The following is a 27,110-nucleotide window of genomic DNA, read 5'->3' on the forward strand; positions in this document are numbered from 1 at the left end:
TTGATTGTATCTCCAAAAGGAAGGATATTTTTGTGAAATAACCAATAATTCTCTACTATATCTAGATTGTTTTTAATCTTATGTATTGTGTTATATTATTTTTTCTTGTGAACATGCCTAACTTCCCCCTATAACTCCAATAAGTAGTAGTGTGTACTCTTGAGTGTGTGCTTGTGTTTGTGTATCTTTAAGCGTCATTGAGTGAGTTCATCTAAATCAAACAAAAGTTGATACAATTACATTCATAATGTTTGCCTGGAGTTTGAAATTTATTGCATGAGATTTTACTGGCTATGAAACCTGTTGGAAAAGGAAAGATATTCATGGAGAAAAAATGTACACAATTTCCTAAGCATTTAGGATTGCAGCTCCTGGTTTCACCCATTTCCCCTTCTGTGGAAAGACCAGAGCTATGACAGGAATTTTGTGAGAATAAGGAAAGATGAAAAAATAAAACTTCTCTTTAGAACAGACTTCTCTGAGAGAATCCAAATAGATTTGGTTACTACAATAGAAATCAGTCAAAATGATCAGTCCAGTTGAACTGCATGCAGCTGGAAGGAAGCCTGCAGTGGGGATGTGTCATTTGTCACACCAGCTGAAGTCTCAAGGTCACTATTGGGGCAGCTGGAGGCCACTCGGAGCCAGCTGCAAATCTGCTCTCACCTAGGAGGCTCTGTAGAATGTTGATTAAATGCTCTGCTTCTGTTCAATTATCTGAGAGCCTGGTGTCATTAAAACATTCCATCAGAGTTTAGGAAAAGCTCTGCTACCTGGGGAAAATACAAACTGAAACATATGTAGGTGAAAATAGATCCATAATGTTCATACTGAACGTGTCCATGGGTTAAAACCAGAAGCAACTCGTTATATATGCATATAATTTCATGGCCAGGAATGCTGATTACTTACTCACTTATTACTCACATCACTGATTGATGTTAAGCCCTCTTGACCTTCCTCACACCCAGAAATAATGTCACCCACCATGTCATTTTAGGTGTGCTCCTTGGAACCTGACTTCATCTCCTCTTGTTTCTAGACCCAAGTTTATCTTTCAAGATTGCTGATCATAAGTGGTGCAAGGAAGGTAGAAGGGGCTGATACCGATTTTTCTGTCCTTTCCCATTGTCATCTTCTGGCTAAGATGAGCACACCCACACCAGTCACTTTTGTTTTATTCCTTTATTTTCCTCATTCACGTCTAAAATCATTGTATTTGTTAATTTCATTTCAGTGATGGTCTGCTTCCAATCCCAGAATTTAAGCTCCGTGAGGAGGGGGGTTCTGTGTTACTCACAGCTCTACCCCAGGACCTAGAAGAGCCTGGTATAAAGAGATGCCTGATAAATATTTTTGAATGAATCAATGAAATAGTTTAAGTTACAAGTAGGAGAATTAGCTCTGTAAAGAATCAAAGTCCATTCCTTCTTTTTTTTTTTTTTTTAAAGATTTTATTTATTTACTTATTTGACAGAGAGAGAGAGAGAGAGATAGTGAGAAAAGGAACACAAGCAGGGGGGATGGGAGAGGGAGAAGCAGGCTTCTCGCTGAGCAGGAAGCCTGATGCGGGGCTGGATCCCAGGACTCTGGGATTGTGACCTGAGCCGAAGGCAGACGCTTAAGGACTGAGCTACCCAGGTGCCCCTCAAAGTCCATTTCTAATGAAAAATTCACAGCACAAGGATTTTAACATTTAATACAATTTTGCCATTGGTTTCTCATTTCCCACTTCAATAACTTGAAATTATTTTGGATGATGTATGCATGTATGGCCATATAACCTACGTCTCCACAGAATGTAACTCTTTCATTCCTCATATTAGTCCCATAATAGAAGGAGAGCAGGTGTGTTAACACTCTTCTTAGAGATGATACAATGGTCTCAGAGTGTCACATGACCTATTTAACATCAGGTGGTTGTTAAGGATAAAGTCTTTTGACTCGCGGTCCAACATTCTTTTAAAGAAATAAGTGATATGAGGAGTACAATCATATTGTACTGAATTTCTACTACTAATTAATTCAGTCATTCAATTATTTATTACCAAAAATAAATAATTCCATGTCTTCTATGTGCCAGAACAATTCTATCGCACTGTGTTCGTTGGAGTGGGGGAAACGAATAAAAAGCAAATGTATATATTTTACAATTTCAGATAATGCTAAGTGCTGTCAAGGTGTAAAGTAGTATAAGAAGTAGAAACTGATTAAGAGAGCAGGGATGGACTCTCTTAATAAAAGATGGTCAGGGAGGGCTCTCTCGGAGGTGGCCTGAGTAAAGGTTTGAATAAAGTTGCCCAGAAAGGAGGACGGCAAGAGTACAAACAATGCAGTTAATGGGTATTGACCTCCTCACGTATTAATTGTATCCCCAAAAGGCTATCTCTAAATCAACCCCTCTAAATAAAAACAAACAAATCAACACAGCTCCACAAGAAACATTGTTAGAATACTCTCAAGGAAATAACTTCTAGGATAAGTCCCTTTTCTAATGTAAATAGTATGAAATAGAAACTTCCAAAGGAGAGACTCATTTAACCGGATTTGCTTCATAAATGGGTAGTTTGACTCAAGAGTTTTCTCTGGGTTATGGGCCCAGCACGCTTCCGCTGTGCCACTCTGCTACTGACTCAAGAGTTTTCTGAAAGCTAGGTACACCTGTACAGTATGGGCTTTCAGAGGCTTTGAAATTAATTTGTGTCCTTACATTTAAGTGTGGATGTATCTGATTCCCTTCAAGTAATGACTTGATCCAAGAAAATTCCCACTGTTCCTCTTCTGGCCCTTTGAAACTTTCTCCAGAATAAGGTGGTTTATATAAATCCAGCCCACTTTCAAGTATCCCTTGAGATTAAGAAAACCAATGGGGCAGCTGGGTGGCTTAGTTGGTTAAATGTCTGGCTTTTGATTTCAGCTCAGGTCATGATCTCAAGGTTTTAAGATCGAGCCCCTCATTGAGCTCTGCTCTGGGCATGGAGCCTGTTTGGGATTCTCTCTTCTTCTTCCTCTGCCTCCCACCAGTGCTCTCTCTTTCTCTAAGTAGACAAATAAAATCTTTCAAAATGTTAGGGTCTGTGATCAAAGGAGCAAGACTGATACAAAGCACACGTCAAGCAAAGCTTTATTTCTCACCAAGCATCAAGAATCAAACCGACCGTTCAAGGCCGCCTCTTACAGAGAGGCAAACCACCCGCAGCCTCACAGACTAACTTTCATAGAGCAAAGGCCATGTGGTTGAGCCTGGCCACACACAAGTGGCCAATGAGATTGTAACAACACAGAGAAAGTTGCACAGTCATGCTAGGTCACACACGGGTGGCCAGTTGAATTACAGTTCACCCTATAGTAGCTATTTGAACTAGCCTATCACCTTGGTCAGAATTGGCGCCCAAAATGCGGGGCCCACATTCTTTGGTAGTTAGGGAGATAGTATGTGCGTTTACTGATTGGATGTCTCCACCTGGCCTTACTTGTCCTTGTCTCCCCGACATGCTTTTAAGTACATTCCCCTGGGTTGGGGGGGGCAGGGTCAGTTTAAGTTTTACTGCATAAGCAACAAAATCACTGTTTAACCGAGATGGAATCACTCTGGCTAAATAGGCCCTTACAAAAAACCCCCGAAAACTAGTAATATTTTTGACTTTCAAACACAACAATGAATACAAAATAACCATAGGATACTGCCACAGCACTCACACTGGAATAAAGCATATCTTTATTGTACAAATAAAAAGAATTGCTCCCCAGAATATGGTAAAATGACCTTAGGTTTTGCATATTTTCTATCCTCCTTAAAAAACAAAACAAAACAAAAAGTTCAACTTTAAATTTCATCTAAATCAATCTCCAAAGTGATTATTTCCAAAATGTGTCTACTTCTACATTTATCTCATTATCCCTCTGGAAGAAAAGATGTTAAAATGTAAGTTTGCTTTTTGACAGTTTTATGAATTGAGTGGGGGGAAAATCACTGTGAGTTATATAAGATGAGTGATTGGTATGTGAAATTTCATCCAAGAGAATAGATCTTACACTACATGTTGAGATTTTGCAGAAAAACTCCTGATTTCAAAAGGAAAGCCATCAAAAATTTGCCTCATTGAAATTTAATAATCAGTCTAAAGTGTAACATTCTCAAATAAACAAAAATTTGCAAATGTATAAATGTAATGATTCTTGAAGACTGTGGATTTTTTTTTTTTTTTAATATAGCAAAAAATCCCTCCAAATTTTTTCCTTGAATTTTTGGTAATGTCTTCATCATACTGTAAAATGGCATAGAGACTACCAACAGAGCTTTTTGTTCTTTTCTAGAGCCTTGTATTTTAACTTGTTGGGTCTCTGGATCATTCTGGTGTGCGCTGTCTTCTCTGGCTTAATCATGTACTCCCACTTCAGAGATTGTGACCCTTGGACTTCTGGCATTATTTCAGCACCAGATCAGGTATGTGTTCCCTTGGAACCAGTGGGGAATGGCTGAGATGAGTGTGCTTCTGGCCATGAATAAGTAATATGGGTTCTTCCCTTTTATCCCACCTGGATCTCAAGCCACTTTCTAACCCCTAGAGAGCTGAATTCTTTCCTCTCCTCTTGAGTGACATCACGGCACACCAGGTTCTAAATGGAGGAGTGACACATAGAAGGATGTCTCACCTTGTTCATGAAGGAAAGGCCAGGGGCCAGGGCAAGGTTGAGGAGAGTGGAAGTTAGGCTTGAACCCATGGCTTTGGTTATTGATGTGACATTTCAGTTCTTTTTTTCTGTATGTCTCAAGGTTGATTAAAGATGCTTTATTCTAAAATTGAAGAATGACCCTTATTTCTATAGAGCTTCTGCTCATGCCTTCTCAACATAACTTAAACACCATCACCCTAAAATACTACATTAAAAGTGTTTTCAAAAACTCCATTGATGGAGAAGAAGAACCATCACCTCTCTCTCTTCGGCATATTCCACTGTCCCCTATGTCCCGATGGGGTTCCTCTCTCACAAATCTGACTACAAAGTAGAACCATAATTCCTAGATTCCCTGAATATGTGTTTTAAGCATGTGTTGTTAGGATTTAAGTGCTAACATTAAGAGTAGACAGGCAAGGGATAGGCGTGTATTACAAACATGGGAAAAATAAAACAAGTTCCTGAACCTTCTGAAGTTCATCCACCGTTTTCCCTAATATCAACTTTCCCTTCTTACCCTTCACCTCCCCTCCAGTTGGAGCTGGACCTCAGCTCCACAAAGTTGGATTAATTGTAATCTCAACTGCCATTGGGTGACACCCTGAGTCCCCACAAACTCCTCTAGTTTTTTTTTTTTTTTTTTTTTTTTTTTCTTTTTGTCTTTTTTCCCAACTCCTTTTGCTAAAAAGTGATGTGTTCCCATTTGAGACTCTGCTGCTAAGACCACTGATCCTGTCCGGTCTTCCCTTCCCTTCAGCTGATGCCATACTTTGTCATGGAGATATTTTCCATGATGCCAGGACTGCCTGGACTCTTCGTGGCTTGTGCCTTCAGTGGAACTCTGAGGTTAGTATTTAGACAACACTCCACTCTGACGATGCAGAGGATGATGACGGTAGTGATGGCAAGCACAGTGAGGTGACAAGGGTGATGGTGGTCATAATCACCACTTACTGCATATTGTGTGTCTGCTGCCCTGCAGGTTCATTTGCATGTTCTCCTTCGTTGTTTGAGACAGAAACTGTACTTGTGAAACTTGATGAAGTGCTTTGGATTTGAAGATCAATGGGAAAGCATTAGAAGCATTAACCTTAAAAATACACCCCCCAACTATCTTACCAGCAAAAGATGGGTTTATTGGGGAATAAGAGAGAATGGAAATATGGGACAAGTAAGCTGAGGCAAAACCATAAGTAAGTGTGGGGAACAAAGGAAAGGTCTGCTTTTTTTGAGGAGGAAAGGAGTAAGTCCGGAAGGCTGGTATGGACTAAAAGACTGGTTGGAGAAAACCAGGAGTTCGAAGCGTGGTGGCTTTTCATTGGCTGAGTGGTTGCTGAGGGGAAAGAGACACTTCCCTTCCGGGTGGGATAGAGTAGTATCCAAGTGCAAGGTCAAGTCCCTCTCTTCCTGATGGGTCTGCAGTAGACTGTAAGTGGTAGGGTATGCTTTTGTGAGGAGAAAAGGAGTAAATGACTCTTAGATTTTACCATTAACTGTGATATCAAGTTTTAATTTGGAAGATATTATTTACATCTAAGAATACTTATTTAAGGGGCACCTGGGTGGCTCACTTGGTTAAGTGTCCCACTGTTGGTTTTGGCTCAGGTTGTGATCTCAGAGTCCTGAGATGGAGCCTTGTCTTGGGCTGTGCACTTAGCACAGAGTCAGTGTGAGATTCTCTCTCTCTTCCCTGCCCCTCCTGCTTATGCTCTCACTCTCTCTAAAGTAAATAAATAAAATATTTTTCTTCTTAAAAAAGAATATGCATTTAAGTTAACAAATTGTAAAAAAGAACAAAATACATATGCTTATTCTACTTTTAGGAAAGATTTTGTCAGAGATATTGACTTTTATTAAATTTTTGGCATTTTTGAAGTGGCTATTTTGTAAACTTTTGGCATATTAATCTGTTGCCAGATTTTCAAATTAGCAATATCCTTGAACTTGTATAATGACTTTAACTCCCTTCTGGTGTAATTCTAGCTTAGTGTACTACTGAATTATTTTTGCTTACATTCTTTTTAGGATTTTGCTTCAGTAACACAAAGTGGTATTATTCTGTGGTGTTGAGATTAAGATCTCAGGGAAACTCAGGACCAAAAAAATGAGCACCAGAGGATTAACCTCAAGGAGTGGTGGCATTCTAGCTTTTATTTTGCTCCTCTCTATAGAGCTTTACTTATTTATCTACTTTTTTTTTTTTTTTTTAACTCTAAGGCTGAGTCTCTCCAGACACAGAACATGCAATTGTCAACAGATAATCTCCCCATAAGAGAATGGATGGATCTTTTGGTCTCAAGTCCAAAACTTCTAAGAAAGGGACACTTGGACAGTACATGCTATAGGGACATTCCTTCTGCTACAACTTTACGTCAGATGTTGAGTTTAGAAAGGAAAAGACAGGAATGGGGATACAATAAAGAGAGAGTGGTAGAGAGATAGGAAAAATTAAAGAGAGATCTCTACCATCTTACAGAAGTTTTAGAATTTGAGAAATCAGCATACGTCTAATATACTTGACTAAAATGGCAACCCAGTAGAGTTTCTATATGAGCCAAAGTCAATGTTTTCCTTCCACTCTTTCAAAGGATTTAAGGGTCAACCCGAACATGTGAGACTTCCAGATGATATATTTTGAGACAAAGCTGTTGGGAATATGGACTCTTTTTACCTGGACACCTTTCCTTATTTGACTTTCATGGAGCCACAGGTAGAAGGAGAGTCTGGCAGGAAACACACAGCATGCCCTGATTCTCAGGAAAAAGAGAATGGTATCTCAAAGTACTTACAGTTTCAATTCCCCAGAACTGGGTCTTGGGAAATTTCTACTTGCAGTAACTGGCACTTAAGGAAGGAACTTTTAATTTTGCATACAAAGGACCTGAAACTATTCCAACTAAAATAAACTACAGCTGAAATTATTCTGCATTACAGAAAAAGAAAATGTTTGGGTTTTCTTCCATGCTGTTGCCAACAGCTAGTTTGTCTTCACATGACCCCTGGAGGGTAATAAAACAATTAGCCACTGAATATCAGTGGGAAATTTACAAACAACTGGCCAGGTTTTGTTCATCAGCTCACTTCTTTTCCAGAACTTTTCTTTGTGGTTGTGATTTTGCTTCACATGAATTTAATACTGTTACCTATTTTAGTAACTAAAATATTCCTGGTCTATATGAAGAATTAAATAAGATTTCATTCTATTCTGAAAAGAAAACCCAACTTTCAGGTTCTCTGTCATCAAAGTGAGTTTTAGGACCATAAGACTGGACTGTGGTTGAAAAGTCAGAGAGAATATCAAATCTTTTATGTAGTTTTTTCCTTTGTCCATCTTCCATCCTATCTTTTGCTCTGTTCTCCTTTACGGACTGCATTCTAAGCCTGGGGTGGCTTAAGATTGCTGAATGCAATAAGCTTTCCAGCCAGAGTCATTTAAGAGTAATTGTTCTTTTGCTCTAGAATATCTTTTTCCCCCCAATTTGCATGTGTTCTTTCAGTGCCTATCTTAATCATCATTTCCTAAGGGAAGAATCCCCTAACTTCATATTAGTTTAGGACTCTGCAAGGCATACTTTTATAGCACCTTGTTATTTTCCTTCTGAACAACTGTGATCAATTGTGTAAGTGGTTGTTGAATGTCTGTGTTGCCAAGTGTAAGGCCTATGTTTTTCTTGTTCACCATTGTGTGTCTGGTACCTAGAATGAAGACATGCATTAATGGTATGAATGAATGAATGAATGAATGAGTGAATGGTGAGGGGCAAACTCTACTGAGATACCTGGATTAGGACAGTCACTGCCTCCAGCCTCAAGTTTAACCTAAACACACACACACACATACACACAAAACCCATTACTGCCTGCCAATTCATTTAATGTCTTGTTCAGGGGCACTACTAGGTATTAGAGCATGAACATCAAGCTTCTTCACTAGAGTCTGAAGAAATCAAAGAGCACAAAGCACAGAGGCAGCTTTGAAGAGTGAGTAGGCAGGCCACCTAACTCTCCTGAAGCCCCAGAATAAGGACAATATGTCTGCATCTGGTTTTTGTTTCTCGAGCCCTGCCTTGTCTATTTGCCCTGAATGACGGGGCAGGCTGGTCAGCTTTATTTAGCTTGGACTATGTTCTCGCTTTTCTCTCCCTGTAGCACCGTGGCTGCCAGCATCAATGCCTTAGCAACAGTGACCTTTGAGGATTTTGTCAAGAGCTGTTTCCCCCATCTCTCCGACAAGATGAGCACCTGGATCAGTAAAGGCTTATGTAGGTACAGCCGGGGCGCCTTCTACCCATGAAATGTGCATGTGGTACGTGCTCTTCAGGACTCTGGGCCCAAATGCACCCTGAGCGTGTGAGGAATTGTACATAAAGATTCACACTTCCAAACCTGTCAGGAGGGTAACAGGAAAGAATTACCAGCTATTTTACCTTTCACCAACCTTCCATTCGACACTCTTCTGTCCTTATCTCACACTCTAGGTTTGTCACTTCAACATCTGTTTATGCCTTCTTCAGACCATATTTTCATCCCTCTACATGGAAACATGTTCTGCTCTCTATGGGTCAGTCAATTTGTCTACTAAAATCAGATTATTTCCTTTTCTTTTTATTATTTATAATTTTTATTTACTTTCTTACTTACATACTTATGTTTAGTACAGTTGATGCACAGGGTTCTATTAGCTTCAGGTATCATGGTGGTTTGACAAGTTTATGATGCCGAATTCTTTTCTAGAGAATTTTTTTTTATTATGCAAAACTCTGGTGACCTCACTTCAAGGAATAATTGTTCCTTGCATAATCACACAGTTGCATATTATGTTGATGCACTCATCATATTGAATTGTAGTTTTACAGAGTTTACTTCTTTTTAAGTATAAACAGATTATATGTTCATTCACTTATTACAAAAAATGTAGGTAATTGGAGAAAATATATGTACCTCCTAGGATAGTATAGCGAGCATTTTCCTGTGTCATTTATACAGTATTTGAACACATGGTTTTTGAATGTGTGCTTGATAGTCTACAAAATGCCTTACTTTTTTATTTTTATGTTGTTACTTTTTAGAATATTTTTCAATTTTTTGTTATGTCATGATGATACCCATATACATTAATCTTTGTTGGATCTGTAATTTTTTCCTAAGTAAAAAACATCCAAAAAAATTACCAGGTCAAATAACACAAATCCATTGACAGTTCTGGATTTATGTTTTGAAAAATATTTCTAACATGGTCCAATTAATAATATTTGTGTGTGGCAGCAGTGAGTAGTGACATATTTCTCTGTGCCCTTTACCTTAGTATTTTAAAAAATTGATCAAATTCATGGACAAAATAACATCACATTTTTGCTTTAATTTACATTTTTATATTTATAGTGCATTTGAACATTTTTCGGATGATGAATAACATTTATATTTTTTGTGAAAAATCTATGCCGTTTGTTGATGAGATATCAGAAATTTTGTCTGTGAAATCTCTTCATGTATAAAGGAAATGTGACCTTCTTATGTTGTAGAATATCCCCCAGATTTTTTAAAATACATTTTTGATGTACGGAAATTATAAATACATATTTGGTCAAATATATGTATCATTTCTTTTACTATTCTATCCTTTTTTTTTATGCTTACATATTTCTTCCCATTCAAAATCCACTTATAGATTTCCTTATTTTTTTTCTGGATTGTAAATAATTTTATATTTTACATTTAATATTAAATGTATTCAAATTATTTGATCTATGATTTATGATGAGGACATAAATTGTTCTTTTCAATTATATGGCCAATTTTCTAAGTATCGCTAATCCAATAATCTCCACTGGTTGTTAATATTTCAGTAATGATAATATACAATATAAGATTCTTTCATCTGTAAGGATTTAACGATCGTATAGATTATTTTCATTTAATTAAATTATCAATTGTAGGATGAATACCATCTTGTATATTATAGGGTTTTTTTTAAAGATTTTATTTATTTGAGAGAGAGAGAGATCACAAGTAGGCAGAGAAGCGGGCAGAGAGAGAGAGGGGAGGAAGCAGGCTCCCTGAGAGGCAGAGTCTGACACGGGGCTCGACCCCAGGATCCTGGGATCATGACCTGAGCTGAAAGCAGAGGTTTTAACCCACTGAGCCACCCAGGAGCCCTTATATTTCATACATTTAAAAGTAAGTAAATTGCAGACATCAGTACACTTCCCCCTAATTATTTTAGCATACACATTATTAACTAGAATTGAATACTTGCTTAAAAATTCTTATGTAAAATTTACCTATAATAAAATAGACAAACCTTAAGTACACATTTGCTGAGTTTTGACAAATGCACATAACTGTGTAACTCAACCACTACAGATGAGAATCATCATTACCTTGGCAAGTTCTCTCTTGCTTATTACAGTCAATCCCCTTCACCAACATCCCCCCACTCCCTGCCCCGGGACAAGCACTATTCTGATATTTTCCACCATAGATTAGTTTTACCTGTTCTAGGATGTCATATACAAGAAATCACACCGTACATGCTGTTTTTGGTAAGACTCCTTTCACTCAGCATGTTTTGGTTTATGAGATTTATCCATGTTGTTTGTATATCAGTCGTTCATCCCTTTTTATTTCTGAGTAGTATGACAGTGTATGGATATGCCACAGTTTTTTAAACTTCTAATTCTGTTGATAGACCTGGGGTGTTTCAGTTTGAGTTTATAATGAATAAAGGAGCTATGAGTTCTCTTGTACAAGTCTTTCTGTGAATATATTTTCATTTCTATTTGGCAAATACTTACGAGTGGAAGTGCTTGGTCAATTTTCATTTTTAATTTTTTTATAGTTCTGCCTTAGCCCAGTTGGACCCATTTTCACCTAACTTTATTGGTGTCGCACTCTATCTTGCCATGTTCCACCTCACTTACTTGCTCTTGACCTGAACTTGTTTGCTTCATTGAGTCTGTGCTTTTTTGCATCATATTAAAATTGCCAAACAGTTTCTAAATACCTTTTTTTTCTGCTTCCTAAGGTAAATTATTTCTAGAAAAGCATACTGTGCATTTGAGCTTTTAGGTTAATATATGCATGCCTTTGTTTGGCAATATTCTGCTATGGATCCCACATTTCTTTTTTCTTTCTACGTATGCTTGAACAAGGAGAGATCAATGCTGACCACGTTTGTTAACTAGGTAGGTGAATCGCCTTAATTCTTTTCACTACCTTGCCAAATGGATTATGCTAATAGCAGGTAGAGGGGCATTATTCCCAGTACAAGTCCCAATTTCTAAGATATTCAGAAATATGCTGGTTTATGCCCATGGTTTATTGTCTGATCCTTTGAGCTATTGTGACATTTAGAAAATCCATAGCATTGAACTTTCTCTCCCTCCCACATTGACTGCTTTGTTTGAAGTGCCGTACTCTCCAGATATCTATGGAACCCCCCCACCAATTTCCCCTAAATTTCCTGCCTCGCCAGTTGCTATTAATTGTAATCTGGTGGAAGTATAATATTTGGGGGAGAAGGGGAATGAATCATTCTCTAGTCAGCACAAAAAATTAGAACCTCTGGATTGACGGATGACTGCCTAGAGTTTCATTTGAACAGATAACTGTTGGCCCAGCAGAAGGAAAGTCAGTAGTAGACAGAAAACATGTCTTTTGTTATTTTTTTTTTCAGGTACACAGAGTTTTCCTTATTCATGAAGCAGTTCAGAGTCAGGGCAGACATTGTTGTTTCCCAATCCAATCTACCCTCTTTAAGGATAATGGGAACAATTTTAGAATCCCAAAATGTTTTGATTGATCAAACTTGGTTTTTAGGGTTGTTGTGAGCTTCCTTATTTTTCTGGCTCATTGAGAAGTTGGAAAGTATCACATTGGAAGTTGGCAGCATGATTTCGTTTTAAGAGGGAGTTCCTGATAATAAATATCATGAATATCATGATTCAAACCTAAAATACAGTAATAATAATAATAATAACAGCAGCAGCAGCAGCAAACACACAGTACTTTCTAGGTACCTGACACTGCTGGATATACTATTTACATGTAATCCATTACTAGAATGTGAGATCCTTAGGACAGGAATCAGGTGCTGCCTTGAAAACTCTAGCACTGGCCAAGTGTCTGACATATGGTCAGTACTCTGCACTACGACAGGTCACATTGGGAACTGAGCGAGATATTTAGCTGGGAGATCATTTCAAACAGAATAAACAAAATCATTTTCTCTCCATTTCTGTCACTGTATCTCTGTCTATATCTCCAACTCCTTGTCTCTTTCTCCCTCTCTTATTTAGTTTAGGGGTTATAATGGGAAATGAATGAGGTTTTAAGATGATTTTTAAATCAAGATGTACAAAACAAAATTTTTTTTTTTAAAGATAGTTTAAAAGAACTCATCTTCTTAAAAAGACGACTAAGACGCACCTGCTTCTTCACTCAGCGATCTCCCTTGGTCCTCGGGGCCCTGCGTGAGATGCTTCAGGGTTGGTACTCTGATGGCTCTTGGGGATCTCCTATGTAAATATGGAAACAAATAATATAATATATCACAATATCTTCAGAAGAGTGGTAAGAATAAAGCACTAAAGGAAAAAATTAGAAAAACTTTCCAGAGCTTCAAATGTTGTGAGGTAAAACATATAGATATTCAACCATCTTAAAGATGAAGAACTGTCTGCATCCCAGAAAGGTCAGTAACTTCCTCAGCTACATTTTGATGAGTGGTCAAACTGGAAGTACCTCCCACTAACTGGGCCTGGATTAGGTTAGGCTGGTGCCTTTTCCACATTTTCATGTTGCATTCACATGATGGCTCTCCTCTTGAATCCCGGAGAGAAAAACTTTGGAGGCTGGCTTCCATCCAGCTCCTTTTACCTGACTGGGAATGAAGTCTCCCACTGGTGATGGCTGAGTGGCCAGGATAGTTCTCACTGAGATCCCTTCCAAAAGGGTTTGCCTCAGAGACTATCATGGGCAGGAGCTCAAGAAATCCCTCAAAGCCAGCTTGGATGATGGTCATGAGTTTTCTTTCTTTCAGGTCTCTTGTTTGGTGTGATGTGTACCTCCATGGCTGTTGCTGCATCCCTCATGGGGGGGGTCGTGCAGGTAATGAAAGAGAAAAAAGATGCTTTTGATTTCAGAGCAGCTCTTACCACTTTCTTTGCTGAAACTTTGCCTGTTCCTCCAAGCACCATTTGCTGAGACTCCCTGATACCAGGTCCAAATGAAACATACCTATAAAAATTTAACCAAAATTACTTTCAGAAGGGGAAACTATTAAAAAACCACTACTGGAAGTCAGTGACATGGTACACCATAATTAAATTAGAACCCCTTTTAAAAATCCAGATCTGAGACTATATGACTGAAATAAAAGTAGAAGTGATAATTATAATAGCAAAACAATAAGAATAATCTCTATTAATTAAACAGTTAACTATATTCTGTTAACTGTTAACGGTATAGGTACTGTTCCAGATGTATTACCTCATTTAATCACTTCTCTCAGGGTAGTATAATTCATATACTGACATTACTGATGAAGAAACTAAGAAGTAGAGAGGTGAGAGGATTGTCCCAGAGTTGCACAGTTAAGGGGCAGGGGAGATGGTATATGAGCCCATCTCTAACTGCCTCCCATCTGTCCAACTCCCACTTCCACAAAACGACCATGCTAGAAGGAGCCTCAAGGATCATGGGTTCTAGCATCTTCTTTTTGGAGATGATTATAGAAAAGAGTGAAAATATCCTGCTTAGGTTCTCCCCACCAGTCAGTGGCTGAGTTTATGGCCCTCGACTCCCGAGCCTCCTCTCTTCCCTCTGCAAATCGCTCACTTCTCCAAGCAACAGTAGATAGGCCCATCTTCACATTCTACTTCCGCCCTCTCCATCCCCCTCGTATCTTTGCATCATTTCAACATCTTTTGTATTATCTTGGCATGGCACATGTTTTCAATAAATGTTGCTTCAACGAAGTGAAGAAGGATGTGTGAGGAGAAACCACTGATTTTTATAGGATGTATTTTAGTTTGCAGAGCTGTGCATCTTTCTTGATCCTTCCAAGGACTACCTATGTAGATTCCGTTCTTTGCCTTTTGAGCTTCAGGGCATAGTTCTGGGAGACCGGGGACACCATAATCCAGCTGTCTACATAAAAACCTGTGGGTCCAGAAACCCAGTGCCCTCTCCAGTAAGCTCAGAACTTACTGTTTCATCACAGATGCATGATAATCTTTTCCCATTTTTTTCAGTCCTTTGCTATTTGCTCATGCACACAACAGAACTGGCAGTGTGAGTGACCTCAGCGGCTAGCTTTCCACCCACGCATTCACAGGGACCAAATTTCCAGGTTGACTCTGAGGCCTTGGGCCCCATGGCTTCCTCCTCTTATCCCAACATTTACTATTAAGAAAGTATCATCGTGTTGAAATTAGTGAGAATTTGAATCACTATATTGTTGTCTCACAGAAGTGTTTGCATTTTAATCTTACTTCCAATTGAGATAGGAAGGGCTTTAGCATAGGCAAGGATCCCTCCACGAGCAGTATAAAAAAGCTTACTGTGAATTGGGAATGATTGTGAAAGTTCTCATCTGCTTGTTCCACTTGTCTCATCTGTTGGGTCCACTTTCTGGATTGTTTAAAATGTTTGCTGCCTAGGGGTGCCTGGATGGCTCAGGTCATGATCTCAGGGTCCTGGGATCGAGCCCCGCATTGGGCTCTCTGCTCAGCAGGGAGTCTGCTTCCCCCCCACTACTGCTCTGCCTACTTGTGATCTCTCTCTCTCTGTCAAAGAAATAAAAAAAAACTTTAAAAAATAAATAAAGTAAAGTAAAATGTTTACCTCACAGTTCACACAATTTAGGAGATGCTGACTGGCAAGAGATAACAATTCTGAGTTCTTGTTTCCTAGAAGAGATATTGTCTATAGGATAACTGTCTCCTTTCTTTGAATATGTCTAATTTAACTGGTACAGAAAGGCACTAATAATTCCCCTATTTAATTTTGCAAACAGCTTTGCTATTTTGATTATAATGGGACATTCATGTTCAGGTTTTACACATGGGAAGGCTGAAGCCTTAATCTCATGGATGTGAGCGATAGAGCTAGGTTTAATTTCATGTTCACAAAGCTATCCCATATTCATGGTGGGTGTTTTGGGTGGTTTTAGGGGCAGGCAGCTTCAATCTTCTTTACTGTTTTAGTTTAGGGCTTTATAAAGTGTGTTCTGGAGACTTTCGACCTGTGAAATACTCTAAGAAAGCAAGTTTCCAATGTCAAAGACATTTGGGAAATGCTGTACACTGCATTCTCCTCTCAGAAATCCACAGCCATATTAACACATTGAAAGCCCTTGAAAGTCTCAAAACAAAGAAACTTGTTTCACTTTATTTTTTATTTTTATTTTTTAAAGTTTTACTTATTTATGTAATCTCTATACCTAACGTGGGGCTTGAACTCATGACCCTGAGCTCAGGAGTTGCATGCTTTTCCAAATGAGCCAGGCATCCCCTTTTTCATTTTAAAAAATATGTTACCATAGACCATATGTTGGGGACAACAGGGGGTGGTGGTGTTGGTGGCAGAAATAGGGGGAGGGGGAGATAGCAGCAAAGATCACCCCTTAACTGGTGATTTGCAGAGCTCCTTTTGGGAAAGGTCATTGTATCCATTATGCTTCTATCTTAATGATTATCATCTAGTTCTACCAAAGGCCATGATGATTTCCATGCATGCTCTTATCTTGACTTGAGAAAGTGCTTTCTGGGTCCCCACATAGTCCAGCAACCAAATGACATGTCTCAGGAAACAGAGAGCTCACTACTAATAATAATAGTGGATAACACCTGAAACAAATGCAGCACTATATGCTAATTAACTGGAACTAAAATTACAATAAAGAAAAAGAAAAAAGAATAATAGTAGATAACATGTACTCTGGAGTGTTTAGTCACTATTCTGGCCTTTCTCAGATTCCACATTGAATACTCACAAAAAAACCCACTAAGCAAGCTAAGTTATGATCCGCACTTGATCTAGGAGAAGGCTAAGGCACAACAAGGCAACCGCCCCAAAGTGTATGTTCTTAGTCATCATCCCTGCTTACAGGAGTGACTTATGTGAGATTTGCCCACTGCAAAGAAAGCTGTTGGATGAACTTTAAGCCTTCCTCCAACTGAAACTGCTTAAGAACAGTAACAAAAAGAAAGATTAAAAAAATTAAAATTAATTTAGGTGTGTAAATTACAGAAATATATATTTTCAAAAGCCAGAAACTGTTGGATTTCTTTTTTTCTTTCTATCACATGAAGACTGTTTCTTGCAGAAACATATTGGTTGATGACTTTATAAGAGATCATTAATGTTTTTTTCCTCCTCTGGGGAACATGAACGTCTTTCCTAAACTTATTGATTCTCCCATATAATAGCTAGTAAATTAGCTTCCAAATTCAGCAACAATGGCAACTGTAATTCATGTTATCAATCAACAGAGGAAATGTCAAGAATATTAAACTAAGTCCTGAGTTTGAGGAAGAGTATCGACTTCAACCTTATCTGTCTCCATCCTGTAGAAGATCCATCTATGGCACCGACTTCATAAAAAATTAACCCGGAAAACAAACCCAACAATGCATCGCAGCTCATCTTTCTAGAGAAAAGAACTTACGTTACAGCTGGAGGGCACTCGACGGCCTCTCGGTCCTGGCTATTTTTCATAAAGAAGACTTGGAAATAGAACGTATCTGAATTAATAAGAGAAGACTCACCAAATCATAGTAATGAGCATCAGGGTTAGAATCCAAATTCAAGAACTTGTTAGAATCCAAATATCCTATTAGTGATGGGATCTTTCAAGAACTTTTTTCCCTTAAACAAGAGCAGGAGGCCATTATGAGGGCTTGTGTTCTTCACTTCTTCTTCTTCTTCTTCTTTTTTTTTTTTTCTCTGTAGACTGCCCTTAGGAGAGAAAAATGTGGGTTTTACAACCAAGCAAACCTAGCTTACATCTCTTAAATCTGACTTTTCTCATTTTCTAAATGGAATTATGCCTTTAATATATTTTCCATCAGTATGGTTTTCTCATCTATAAAATTTAGTTAATGGTACCTACTAAAATTGTGAGGATGAAATGAAGTCATGTATCTGGAGTGCCTGGTAGCTCCTTTTAACCATCTGGCACATTGGGGTGCCTGACAAACATAAGGTACATATAGGATCATTAGAGCATCCTCTTCTCAGTTGTTGATCTAAGAGCCTTACAGTTCCATTGTGACAGCAAGATAGGGGCTGTACTGAAGGATAGCTAGCTGTGTGTGTTTGTGCACACATGTTTGGCACTTGTACACACTTGTACACTTGCACACATTTCAGTGCATGTGCATGTCAAAGACTCTTGGGAGGCCATAGAAAAGGCGGCAGGCCAACAGCAAATTAATTTAATGAAAGCTCCTTACCAATTCAGCTCCCACCAATTCAGTAACAGAGGCAAAGAGATATGGAAATGCGTTTGTCAAACCCCCTCAATTTCCAATGAAAATAGAGCCATGAAAAGGAGAGATGAGATAGGGAGTGTCCCAGTGGCCTCCCCATCATGTCCCAACTTCATGCTTCAACATCTTTGAGGTATTCTGGGTGGGATGGTGGGAGTGGGGTAACCTATTATGATCAAAATGACAGAATTGTTCAAACTAAACTAGAATAGGTGGTCAGTCATGTAAGATATGAAATGTAAATTATTGATATATTTATTTGGTATATTACAAAATGAAGTTTTTTGGTAAGACAGAAAATGTAAGCAAATCAGTGAGTTCCACATTAAGGGAAAACTACTACCAAATCCAAATTACTGGTGTGTACATACACCCACACACACACACACACCCACACACACACACACAAACACACAAATGTATGTTTGTATGTATTTTTATTATTACATAGTGCTTATCTCCCCAGGAGGGAAAAATGACTTCCAGAAAGCACATGATTAATGATTGCCACCATCAGGATTAGGACTAAATTTTATCCCGTGTCTGAGAGAGAGTGATGTCAGGTGACTATGGATTCGGGGGAGTGGGCACATTGATCTGATCTGTCTTGTTTCGCAGGCTGCTCTCAGCATCCACGGCATGTGCGGGGGACCAATGCTGGGCTTGTTCTCTCTGGGAATCGTGTTCCCTTTTGTGAACTGGAAGGTAAGGATCCTGCATGTCTCTCCACGATTCCCAGCTCAAACTGAAGTCCGACTTGTTGGGATGACCACTGGGTGAATCACTAAATTCTATCCCTGAGACCAATACTACACTATATGTTAACTAACTAGAATTTAAATTAAAAAAATAAGTAAAACAAAAGGTCCTGGATCTACCTTTCAAATTGTTTGAAAAGTAAAAACTAAATAGATAAAACTGAAGCCCAGCCATTTTCTCTCTCTTCCCACTTCTCCTTGGAAAGGCCATCTCTCCGTACCAAGAAAAAAAAAATGGTGGCTATTTTCCAGAGTAGAACTGGAATCTCTGATTTTAGTGAAGCCTTCTTAGATGCAGGAAACAAGGAAAGTAAGCCTTCTTAGATGCAGTACCAAATGTCATGGCATCAAACTTGATTCTCTAGGGTTTAAATTGTCGTCCTTAAATTCAGAACCCACCAAATGAAATTTTAAAAATATAATGAATTCAGGAATAATTTAGGTTAAAGAAAATTTTGAAAACCTAAAAAAATATCTGAATTTCATTTTTTTCCATATTTTACCTAAAATTATAACAAATTTAATTAACTTAATTAACTTATTTAAGAAGGACAGAGTAAACAATCCTAGTATATTCTGATCTTACAAACTAGTAATATATTGTTAAGTAAATATTAGTTGGATGACTTTATGTAAATATAAATCAAAGTGAACATTTATTTGGAAAAATAATAACTCTTTAAAATAGCTTTAAACTCATAATTTTCTCAATCTAGCAAAACTATCTTTTATTTTTTTACTATTGCCATCCATACACCTACATGCATATATTTTTAGAAATAAATATTCTTTAGACTACAGAAAATAAAAAAAAGAAATCTTTGGACTACAATAAACCTGAATGCATATTTTTAAATATACTTTAGGGTGCACGATGAAGCCTGAGTCACATGATCTATCTAATTAGGTTTCTGTGGCTTTCTGACCCTTGCTGACCTCTATTCTAGTAAATCTTTCAGAGCTAGGTAAAGAGCATGAATATGTAGGGAGCATTTGGTAATTTGTAGTGTTTCCCTGAGAGTCATTTTTGTTTTAATTAATTTTTCTGATATTGAAGTTGACAAGGATAAGTATGTTTTGGGGAGATGATATAAGAGAAGGCAATGTCCTGGCCATGAAAAAAATAATAATGAACGATCTAACACCTATGTCCTTCTACACGTTAACTTCTTATCTATGTTAGTGAATTGTGGCCCTTCTATTTAGTTCAGAAAACCATCTTGTTCCAGGTGGAGGAAAGGAAACATTACAAATTTGGGTCACCTCCCCCCGTTATCACTGGCCATGGCTGATCTGAGCTCTCTTGTGATCATGGCTGATCACAGTTCTCTTTCCACAGAATGTGGGTACAAACCCAGAATCCTTCCAAGCTTGGCTTCCTAGGCAGCTACTATCACTCACTAAGGGTGAACCTCCTACTGAAATCCATTCACCCTGTACTGGTAGGCCAGGGGACAGCAAACTAGACCCCTTAAGCATCCTGTTTTTGGTATGGACAGCAAGCTTAAAATGGTTTTGACATTTTTAAATGGTTGGAAAAAATTAAAAGAAGAACATGGGTATTTCATGCCCCACAAATATATGAATTTCATTCTCAGTGTCCATAAATAGCTTTACTGGTCATAATCATTCTCCTTTGTTTACGTATTGTGTATGGCTGTTTTTGCGCTATATGGCCGAACTGAGTAGTTGTGACAGACACTGGATGGCCCACAAACTCTAAAGTATTTCCTAGCTGGCTGTTTGTAATAGAAGTTTGTGGACCCCTGGTCTAGACCAAGACACAAGTATTTGAATCACATACATTGCTTCAGTTTCCCCAAACAATAATGAACAAAACATTCTAGTCCTCTTATCAAAAAGTCTTTTCCTGGGGCACCTGGGTGGCTCCGTGGGTTAAAGCCTCTGCCTTCTGCTCAGGTCATGATCCCAGGGTCCTGGGATCAAGCCCCACGTCGGGCTCTCTGCTCAGCAGGGAGCCTGCTTCCCCCTCTCTCTCTCTGCCTGCCTTTCTGCCTACTTCTGATCTCTCTCTATGTAAAATAAATAAATAAAATCTTTAAAAAAAAAAAAAAAAAAGAAGAGTTATGACAAGGATGCCTGAGTGGCTCAGTCGCTTAAAGCCTCTGCCTTCTGCTCAGGTCATGATCCCAGGGAAGCCAGCTTCCCTCCCCTCCCCCGCCCCACCTGCCTCTCTGCCTACTTGTGATCTCTGTCTGTCAAATACATAAATAAAAAATCTTAAAAAAAAAAGTATTTTCCTGAATAAATAGAGGAACTAACAAGTTGTTTTCTCTCACAGAGAAGGCTCAACTGTCAGCAGAGGGTGGGAGCGTCCAGATTTTATTTTCCTGTTGTGGTCACCACTAGACCACTCTGTCTCCTCTACAGGAGAAATGACTCAATCACTCACTGACTTTCCACTGTTTATCACGGAATAGAAACCTTAAACAGCAAGACTAATAAATATGCTTGCTAGTATTTAGACCCAAAGAAAAGCTCCAAGCTTGTGAGTGAGGGTCTCTGCCAGAATTTCTGCCAGATATGGGAGAGAGAATTCCTATACAACAAGTTATCGCTGTCAATGAAAAATGACCCCTTTGTCTCCAGTTTCTGAAGTTGTCTTCCCCAGCTGCCGAACCTCTTCTACCAGGAACCAGGGTCTCAGCAGGTGTTTTTCCCTTCAGTTTTGAAAGACAATTGGCAGATGGCCCTGTATAAGTTTAAGAAGTACAGAATAATGAATTGATTTATATATAGTGAAATAATTACCACATTAAATTTACCATCATCTCACACAGATAAAAAAAGAAAAAAGAGAAAATTTTTTTCCTTTGGAAAAGAACTTTTAGGATGTACTCTCTTAGCTTTCATATATATTATATAGTAGTGTTAACTATAGCCATCATGTTGTACATCTCTCAACAGATTAAATGGTAAGATGAAGCTAAAAGGTGGGGAAAGATTTCCTTCTAGAATTGTAAAAATAGTGACCATTATGACATTCTCCAATGTTTTCATTGAGGGAACAAGTGATTTCTTAATAAAACTGGAAAAAAGGCAGTTTCGTGGGCTGTTTCCAGCTCACGTGGCCAAGATTTGAGGTGGAGAGTAAGACTCTCTGAGGCATGGGTTCCTCATCTCTTTTTCTTTCAACAGCTTTATCAAACCTCTCCTTAACTTTTGCTTTCCCTCCATCAAGGGTGCATTAGGTGGCCTTCTGACTGGAATCACCTTGTCATTTTGGGTGGCCATTGGGGCCTTCGTCTACCCTGCACCAGACTCCAAGACATGGCCCCTGCCTTTATCCACAGAGCATTGTGTCCCATCTAATGTGACAACGTCAGTGCCTACAGTGTTACCTAGCAGGTATGTGGACCTTAATGATGGTGTTCGGTCCCAGAGAGTGGGGCACTGGGATAGAGGAAGATGCATGCTCCAGAGATAAGGCCGATGGGCCAGATCTTGCTTTTCCTGTGAGAATCCCGCCAGGCAGTGCCCAGCATATGCAGGGCTGTTGACTGTTCCCTAGATATCCGTTACCCTACATCCTGGGATTCACAAGTGTGAGCTCAGCAAAAGCATTAATCAGAAGTCTAAGTTCAAAACAGGAGAAGTAGTGGAGGGTTTGAAACTAGGTGCATGATTATGAGGATCAGAGATGGTGCCCTTGAAAGAGTAAAGGACCTGAGTAGAATAGGTTTGTGAACAATGAAGAGAACCGTAGTGGACCTACTTAGCTGGGGGCACTGCTGTGAACTAGCACCTTCTCGATCAAGTTCCAATGGGTTTAACAAACGATTTTCCTTCTCTTTCTGGCCGGAATAGGTCATTTAAGATGCCAAAACACAGGAGATAATATGGTGTAGGGAGAAGACCATGGTCTTTGGAACAGAAATGCCTGGGTTTGGTTGTGGGTTTTACCACTTATCCACTCTATATCTGCATAAGTTAGTAACTTGTCACTTCTTGAATTCTTAAGTCTTTGAAAGAAAAATGAGGGCAATCATCTTTATTTTGCTGCTGCTTGAGAGGATTAAGTGAGAGAAGATACCTAGAGCCTGTGGCACTGTCCCTGACTTTAAGAAATGCACATTCTCACTCTCTCATTATTTGTAGAAACAAATCTAAGAAATGTGGGATAGCTCCTTAACTCTGCCTATCAGGTGGAAAAGTTGTTATGGGCTTTGCTGAAGGATGAAGTAGGAAGAGCTACATTCTAGAACTGTTTTGGCTCCATACTCTATGAGCACTCCATTATGTTGCTTCCTCATGCCTCTGAGTGTTATTCACTTTAGAACCGTTCCTTTCCATAAATCTTACAAATAACACCAACCTATTATACTTCCCAAGTTCCCCATGTTTCTTCCCTCCTGCCTATGCTTTTTCCATCCTCTTTCCTTAGAGTGCTAAACCGTGGCCCTAACTACCTTCTTTGCTTATTAGCTATTCACTAGTCTTTAAAAATAAGCTCAGGTATTATCTCACACGTAAGCTTTGGTTTGATACTCTTTTAAATTTAAATGTTCCCAGAATCTTTTGCTCCTATTCTACCGAGGTACTACGGTTCCTTTATTGTTGCCCATTAGCTCCCCTTATGTAGGCGTTGTAGCTTACTCATCTTTTTATCTCCAATATCTGTCACGATTTTTGGCACTAAATCTGGGCTGGATAAGTATCTGAAGAATGAATAATACAAAAGAAATGGGAGGCACAGTCCTCCTTGTACTTCTTATAATTTAGTATCTCCATGGCAATATTTGCAACGCAAGGATGGGTTAAATGGAGTGTAAGACCAAGCACAACTAGTCTACAATTAATTCTTTAAAAAAAAGAATAACCAAATGGCAAAAAATTAAAATGTTGACATTTTGAGAAATGCCAGTTCCTGACAAGGAACGGTCAGTGGTCCTCTACATCACTGTGGATTGTGACGTGAGAACTCGTGGAACTGCTGACACGTGCTGTTGTCATCTACAGACCTGCCATCGCCGACACCTGGTATTCGCTCTCCTACCTTTACTACAGTGCAGTGGGCTGCCTCGGATGCATTGCTGCTGGAATAATCATTAGCTTCATAACAGGTGGGGTCTTTAGAGTCCTCTCTTTGGGGCCAAGGAAGACATGGACTAGCCTCACGCATTGGCGGACTAGGTGGATGACTTACTGGTGTGATTTTGGATGCCTGCAAGAAGCCCTTTTTCCCAGAGACAGATGTCTACTCTCTCCAAGCTGATAGGCAAAAACATCCTCCTGATTATCATATAATATTATTGCTAACCCATATGACATATGTTTTAATTTTTTATTTAAAAATATTTAAAGATTTTATTTATTTGTTAGATAGAAAGAGTGAGAGAGAGAGAGAGAGAGAGCATGAGCAGAGAGAGAGAGAGGGGGTCAGAGAGAGAGGGAGGAGTAAACTCCCTGCTGAACAGGGAGCCTGATGTGGGGCTCGATTCTAGGACTCTGGGATCATGACCTGAGCCAAAATCAAAAGTCACATGTAAAAAAAAAAAAAAAAAATAGTCAGATGTATAACTGACTGAACCAATTGTGGCCCCACAATATTTATTTCATAAAGATTAGATAGGTTTTATAATCTACATAAAAATGTGCCTAGTACACAAAAGGCACTCACCAATAAATATTAATAAGGGATTAAGGATAGTAAAATTCTATTTGGTTGAATGTCTTTTGACAGAGTGACATAATGCCAGGGAATATATCATTTAAATTTCAAATTGGAGCTTTATAGATCTACTTTTTTTTTTTAATCTCTAGAAAGAAATTTGAATTTGGAAAAAGCTTGTGGACAGGCACAATGTTTGGTACATACGAGGAATGTGTTCAAGGTTGTAATCTCTACTCGGCTACCCCAGCTAGGGACATTGAGACGAAATTGGTTATTGAATTAAAGACAGCCATTGAAGGAGATGGGGCATATTTGTGGAAAAACATCCCCCTAAACAAACAAAGAAATCACTGTATTTGCAAATGGTTATCATTATACCAAAATTTAGAAAGGTTCTAGTCAGGGAATACTGTCAGTTTTTAAATTTTGGTTTGACTATCAAACTTGACTATTAAGACTGACTCTTAAACTATAGCAGGGTTTGAAGGAAAGGGTCAATAGACAGTTATATTTTAATGATTGGAAAGGAGATGTGAGGAAGGCCTAGGCTAGCTGGAGGGAATGTAAGGGTATTGCTGATTCAGGATCCTGGGGTAGAAGGAAGAAGAAACACTAAAAATAACATTTTTAATTTTACAAGTAATGACTCTGATGACCTCTAATATACCTGATACAGCTGAAAAACAGTTTTCCTAGAGGAAGAAATACAATTCCTGCTATTCCTCCTGGTGACCTACCAAAGGGGAAAAGTAGAGTTTTCAATAATCCATATCTAAAAATAAATATGGTGTCTCTGCTTAACTCTGTACCTGTGAGTTTGCCTGACCTGACAGTTCGAGGATATTTAAAAACTATCCCCCCACTCACTTTGAGCAGTTACCAATTTCTGTCTATTAACTAGGCAGGCTTATTTTCACCCTTACACTAAGAAATGACCTACTTAGTAAGTAGACAATACTTAAACTCTTAATGAAGCCTTGGAAGCATGTGATCACCTCATCCATCTGTCCTTCTGTTAATAGGTCACCAGAGTGGAAAGGATATTCAACCGCTGCTAATTAGACCAGTTTGCAATTTAGTTTGCTTTTGGTCTGAGAAATACAAACAACTGTGCTGGTGTGGTGTCCAGCACCACGGTGGAACGGAGCAGGTGAGCCGATGTTTGATTCTGAAAAACACACACACGAGCACAAAGAGATTCCCTCTTTGCCCATTTGAACCACCTGCACAGGTGACTGTGAGAAGGGAAGGCAGTGAATGTTACAACCCAAATCTAGTTTCAACATCAGTTACCCCAGCTAATTAGCTTCTGAGCCTGTAAATATGTGGCTCTGTACATGTATCTTTGGGGAGAGTTGCTGGCTCTGCAAGTGATCAATTTCCAAAATTCCTTTTATCCCTTCTAAGGGGGAATTCTAGGAAAAATATAAAAATGAACTGTAGAAAAGGAATAAAACAGGGGACAGCTGTCTAGTATCATGGTGAAAAACATAGCCTTGAGAGTCAGTCCTGGAAGGAATCCCGGTTCTGTGTCTTACTTGCCTTGGGTAGATTGTTTAACCTCTGAACTTCAGCTTTTACCTGGGAACCAGAAGGAGCTCATCCCGTGCCATCTGGACACAGACATTTCTAGCTCCATGAGGTATAAATAGAGAGTCAGATTGACAGGGGGAATTTCTTAAATAGAGAAACAGCAGGATGCATACATTTCCTACCCCACTGAGAGCTGCATTTAGAGCAGGCAGGGCTAGAGACACTATCCAAGTATCATTAGGATCATGGCTACCAAAGACCATCAGGAACAGCCTAGGGTCAAACCAAATTGACTTTGTTGACTTGATGCAGCTCCTGGGGGTGGGGACACTCCAGGGAAGCAGACAATGCTGCCCTTAACAAGAGGGATGCTGGACATGACTTTTGCAAGGTTTGAGTTCCCACTGAAGGATTCTGAGAGGAGTCTGAGGGAAGCTGCAGGAAAACAAAGTTCTCTGGGGCCCATTGAGTAAGAGAGTGATAATCCCTTGGCCCCATATGGAGTTTGACCACAGCAGGACCCTGGGAGATATAATGTTTCCTGTCAAGTTTGCAGATGGTCTTCCCTATGTCTGTTCTCTCAGCCTCATTAAGTGCAGGAGTGTCTGTTTTGTTTTGTTTTGTTAATTATGGTTTATTCACATTCTTTCAGTTGCAGACATTTTATTCTTCTAGTATTTTATAAGACAGACTCTTCACCATGTCACATCACCTAGGTTGTTAATTGTTCTCCTTCCCCAAAATGCCACAGTAACTTGTATATGAAGTAAAACTGAGTGTAACAGTTACTTTACTGAAGTAAGGAGCTTACGGTTTTGACAGGCATTCAGAATGTGAAAGCAATCTATTTTGCTGAAAAGCAGCTGATCGAGCATTGTGTTGTTTGGATAAATGGATTTTTGAGAATGTTCTAGAAGGAAATAATCAAGTTATTTACTGATTTACAGACTTATGTTTCTGGTCAAGAATTTCCTGAATGATCAACCCTGTTGATAATGGCACCTTCTGTTC

General features: G+C 38.9%; 1 protein-coding gene across 1 annotated transcript in view; it reads left to right on the forward strand.

Annotated features, from left to right (window-relative positions):
* SLC5A12 (solute carrier family 5 member 12) overlaps nucleotides 1–27,110 on the forward strand; it is a 45,649-nt gene that overhangs the window by 17,569 nt on the left and 970 nt on the right. Inside the window, exons 7-14 of the mRNA XM_045066115.1 lie at nucleotides 4,318–4,447; nucleotides 5,438–5,526; nucleotides 8,830–8,942; nucleotides 13,721–13,788; nucleotides 18,792–18,878; nucleotides 22,134–22,300; nucleotides 23,912–24,015; nucleotides 25,589–25,716. Of these exons, the coding sequence (XP_044922050.1) occupies nucleotides 4,318–4,447; nucleotides 5,438–5,526; nucleotides 8,830–8,942; nucleotides 13,721–13,788; nucleotides 18,792–18,878; nucleotides 22,134–22,300; nucleotides 23,912–24,015; nucleotides 25,589–25,716 (886 nt within the window). The remainder of the gene's footprint in view (nucleotides 1–4,317; nucleotides 4,448–5,437; nucleotides 5,527–8,829; nucleotides 8,943–13,720; nucleotides 13,789–18,791; nucleotides 18,879–22,133; nucleotides 22,301–23,911; nucleotides 24,016–25,588; nucleotides 25,717–27,110) is intronic.

The sequence above is a fragment of the Mustela putorius genome, unplaced genomic scaffold (genome assembly GCF_011764305.1).
Source record: "Mustela putorius furo isolate JIRA1106 unplaced genomic scaffold, ASM1176430v1.1 tig00003859_pilon_pilon_pilon, whole genome shotgun sequence".
Lineage (NCBI taxonomy): Eukaryota > Metazoa > Chordata > Mammalia > Carnivora > Mustelidae > Mustela > Mustela putorius.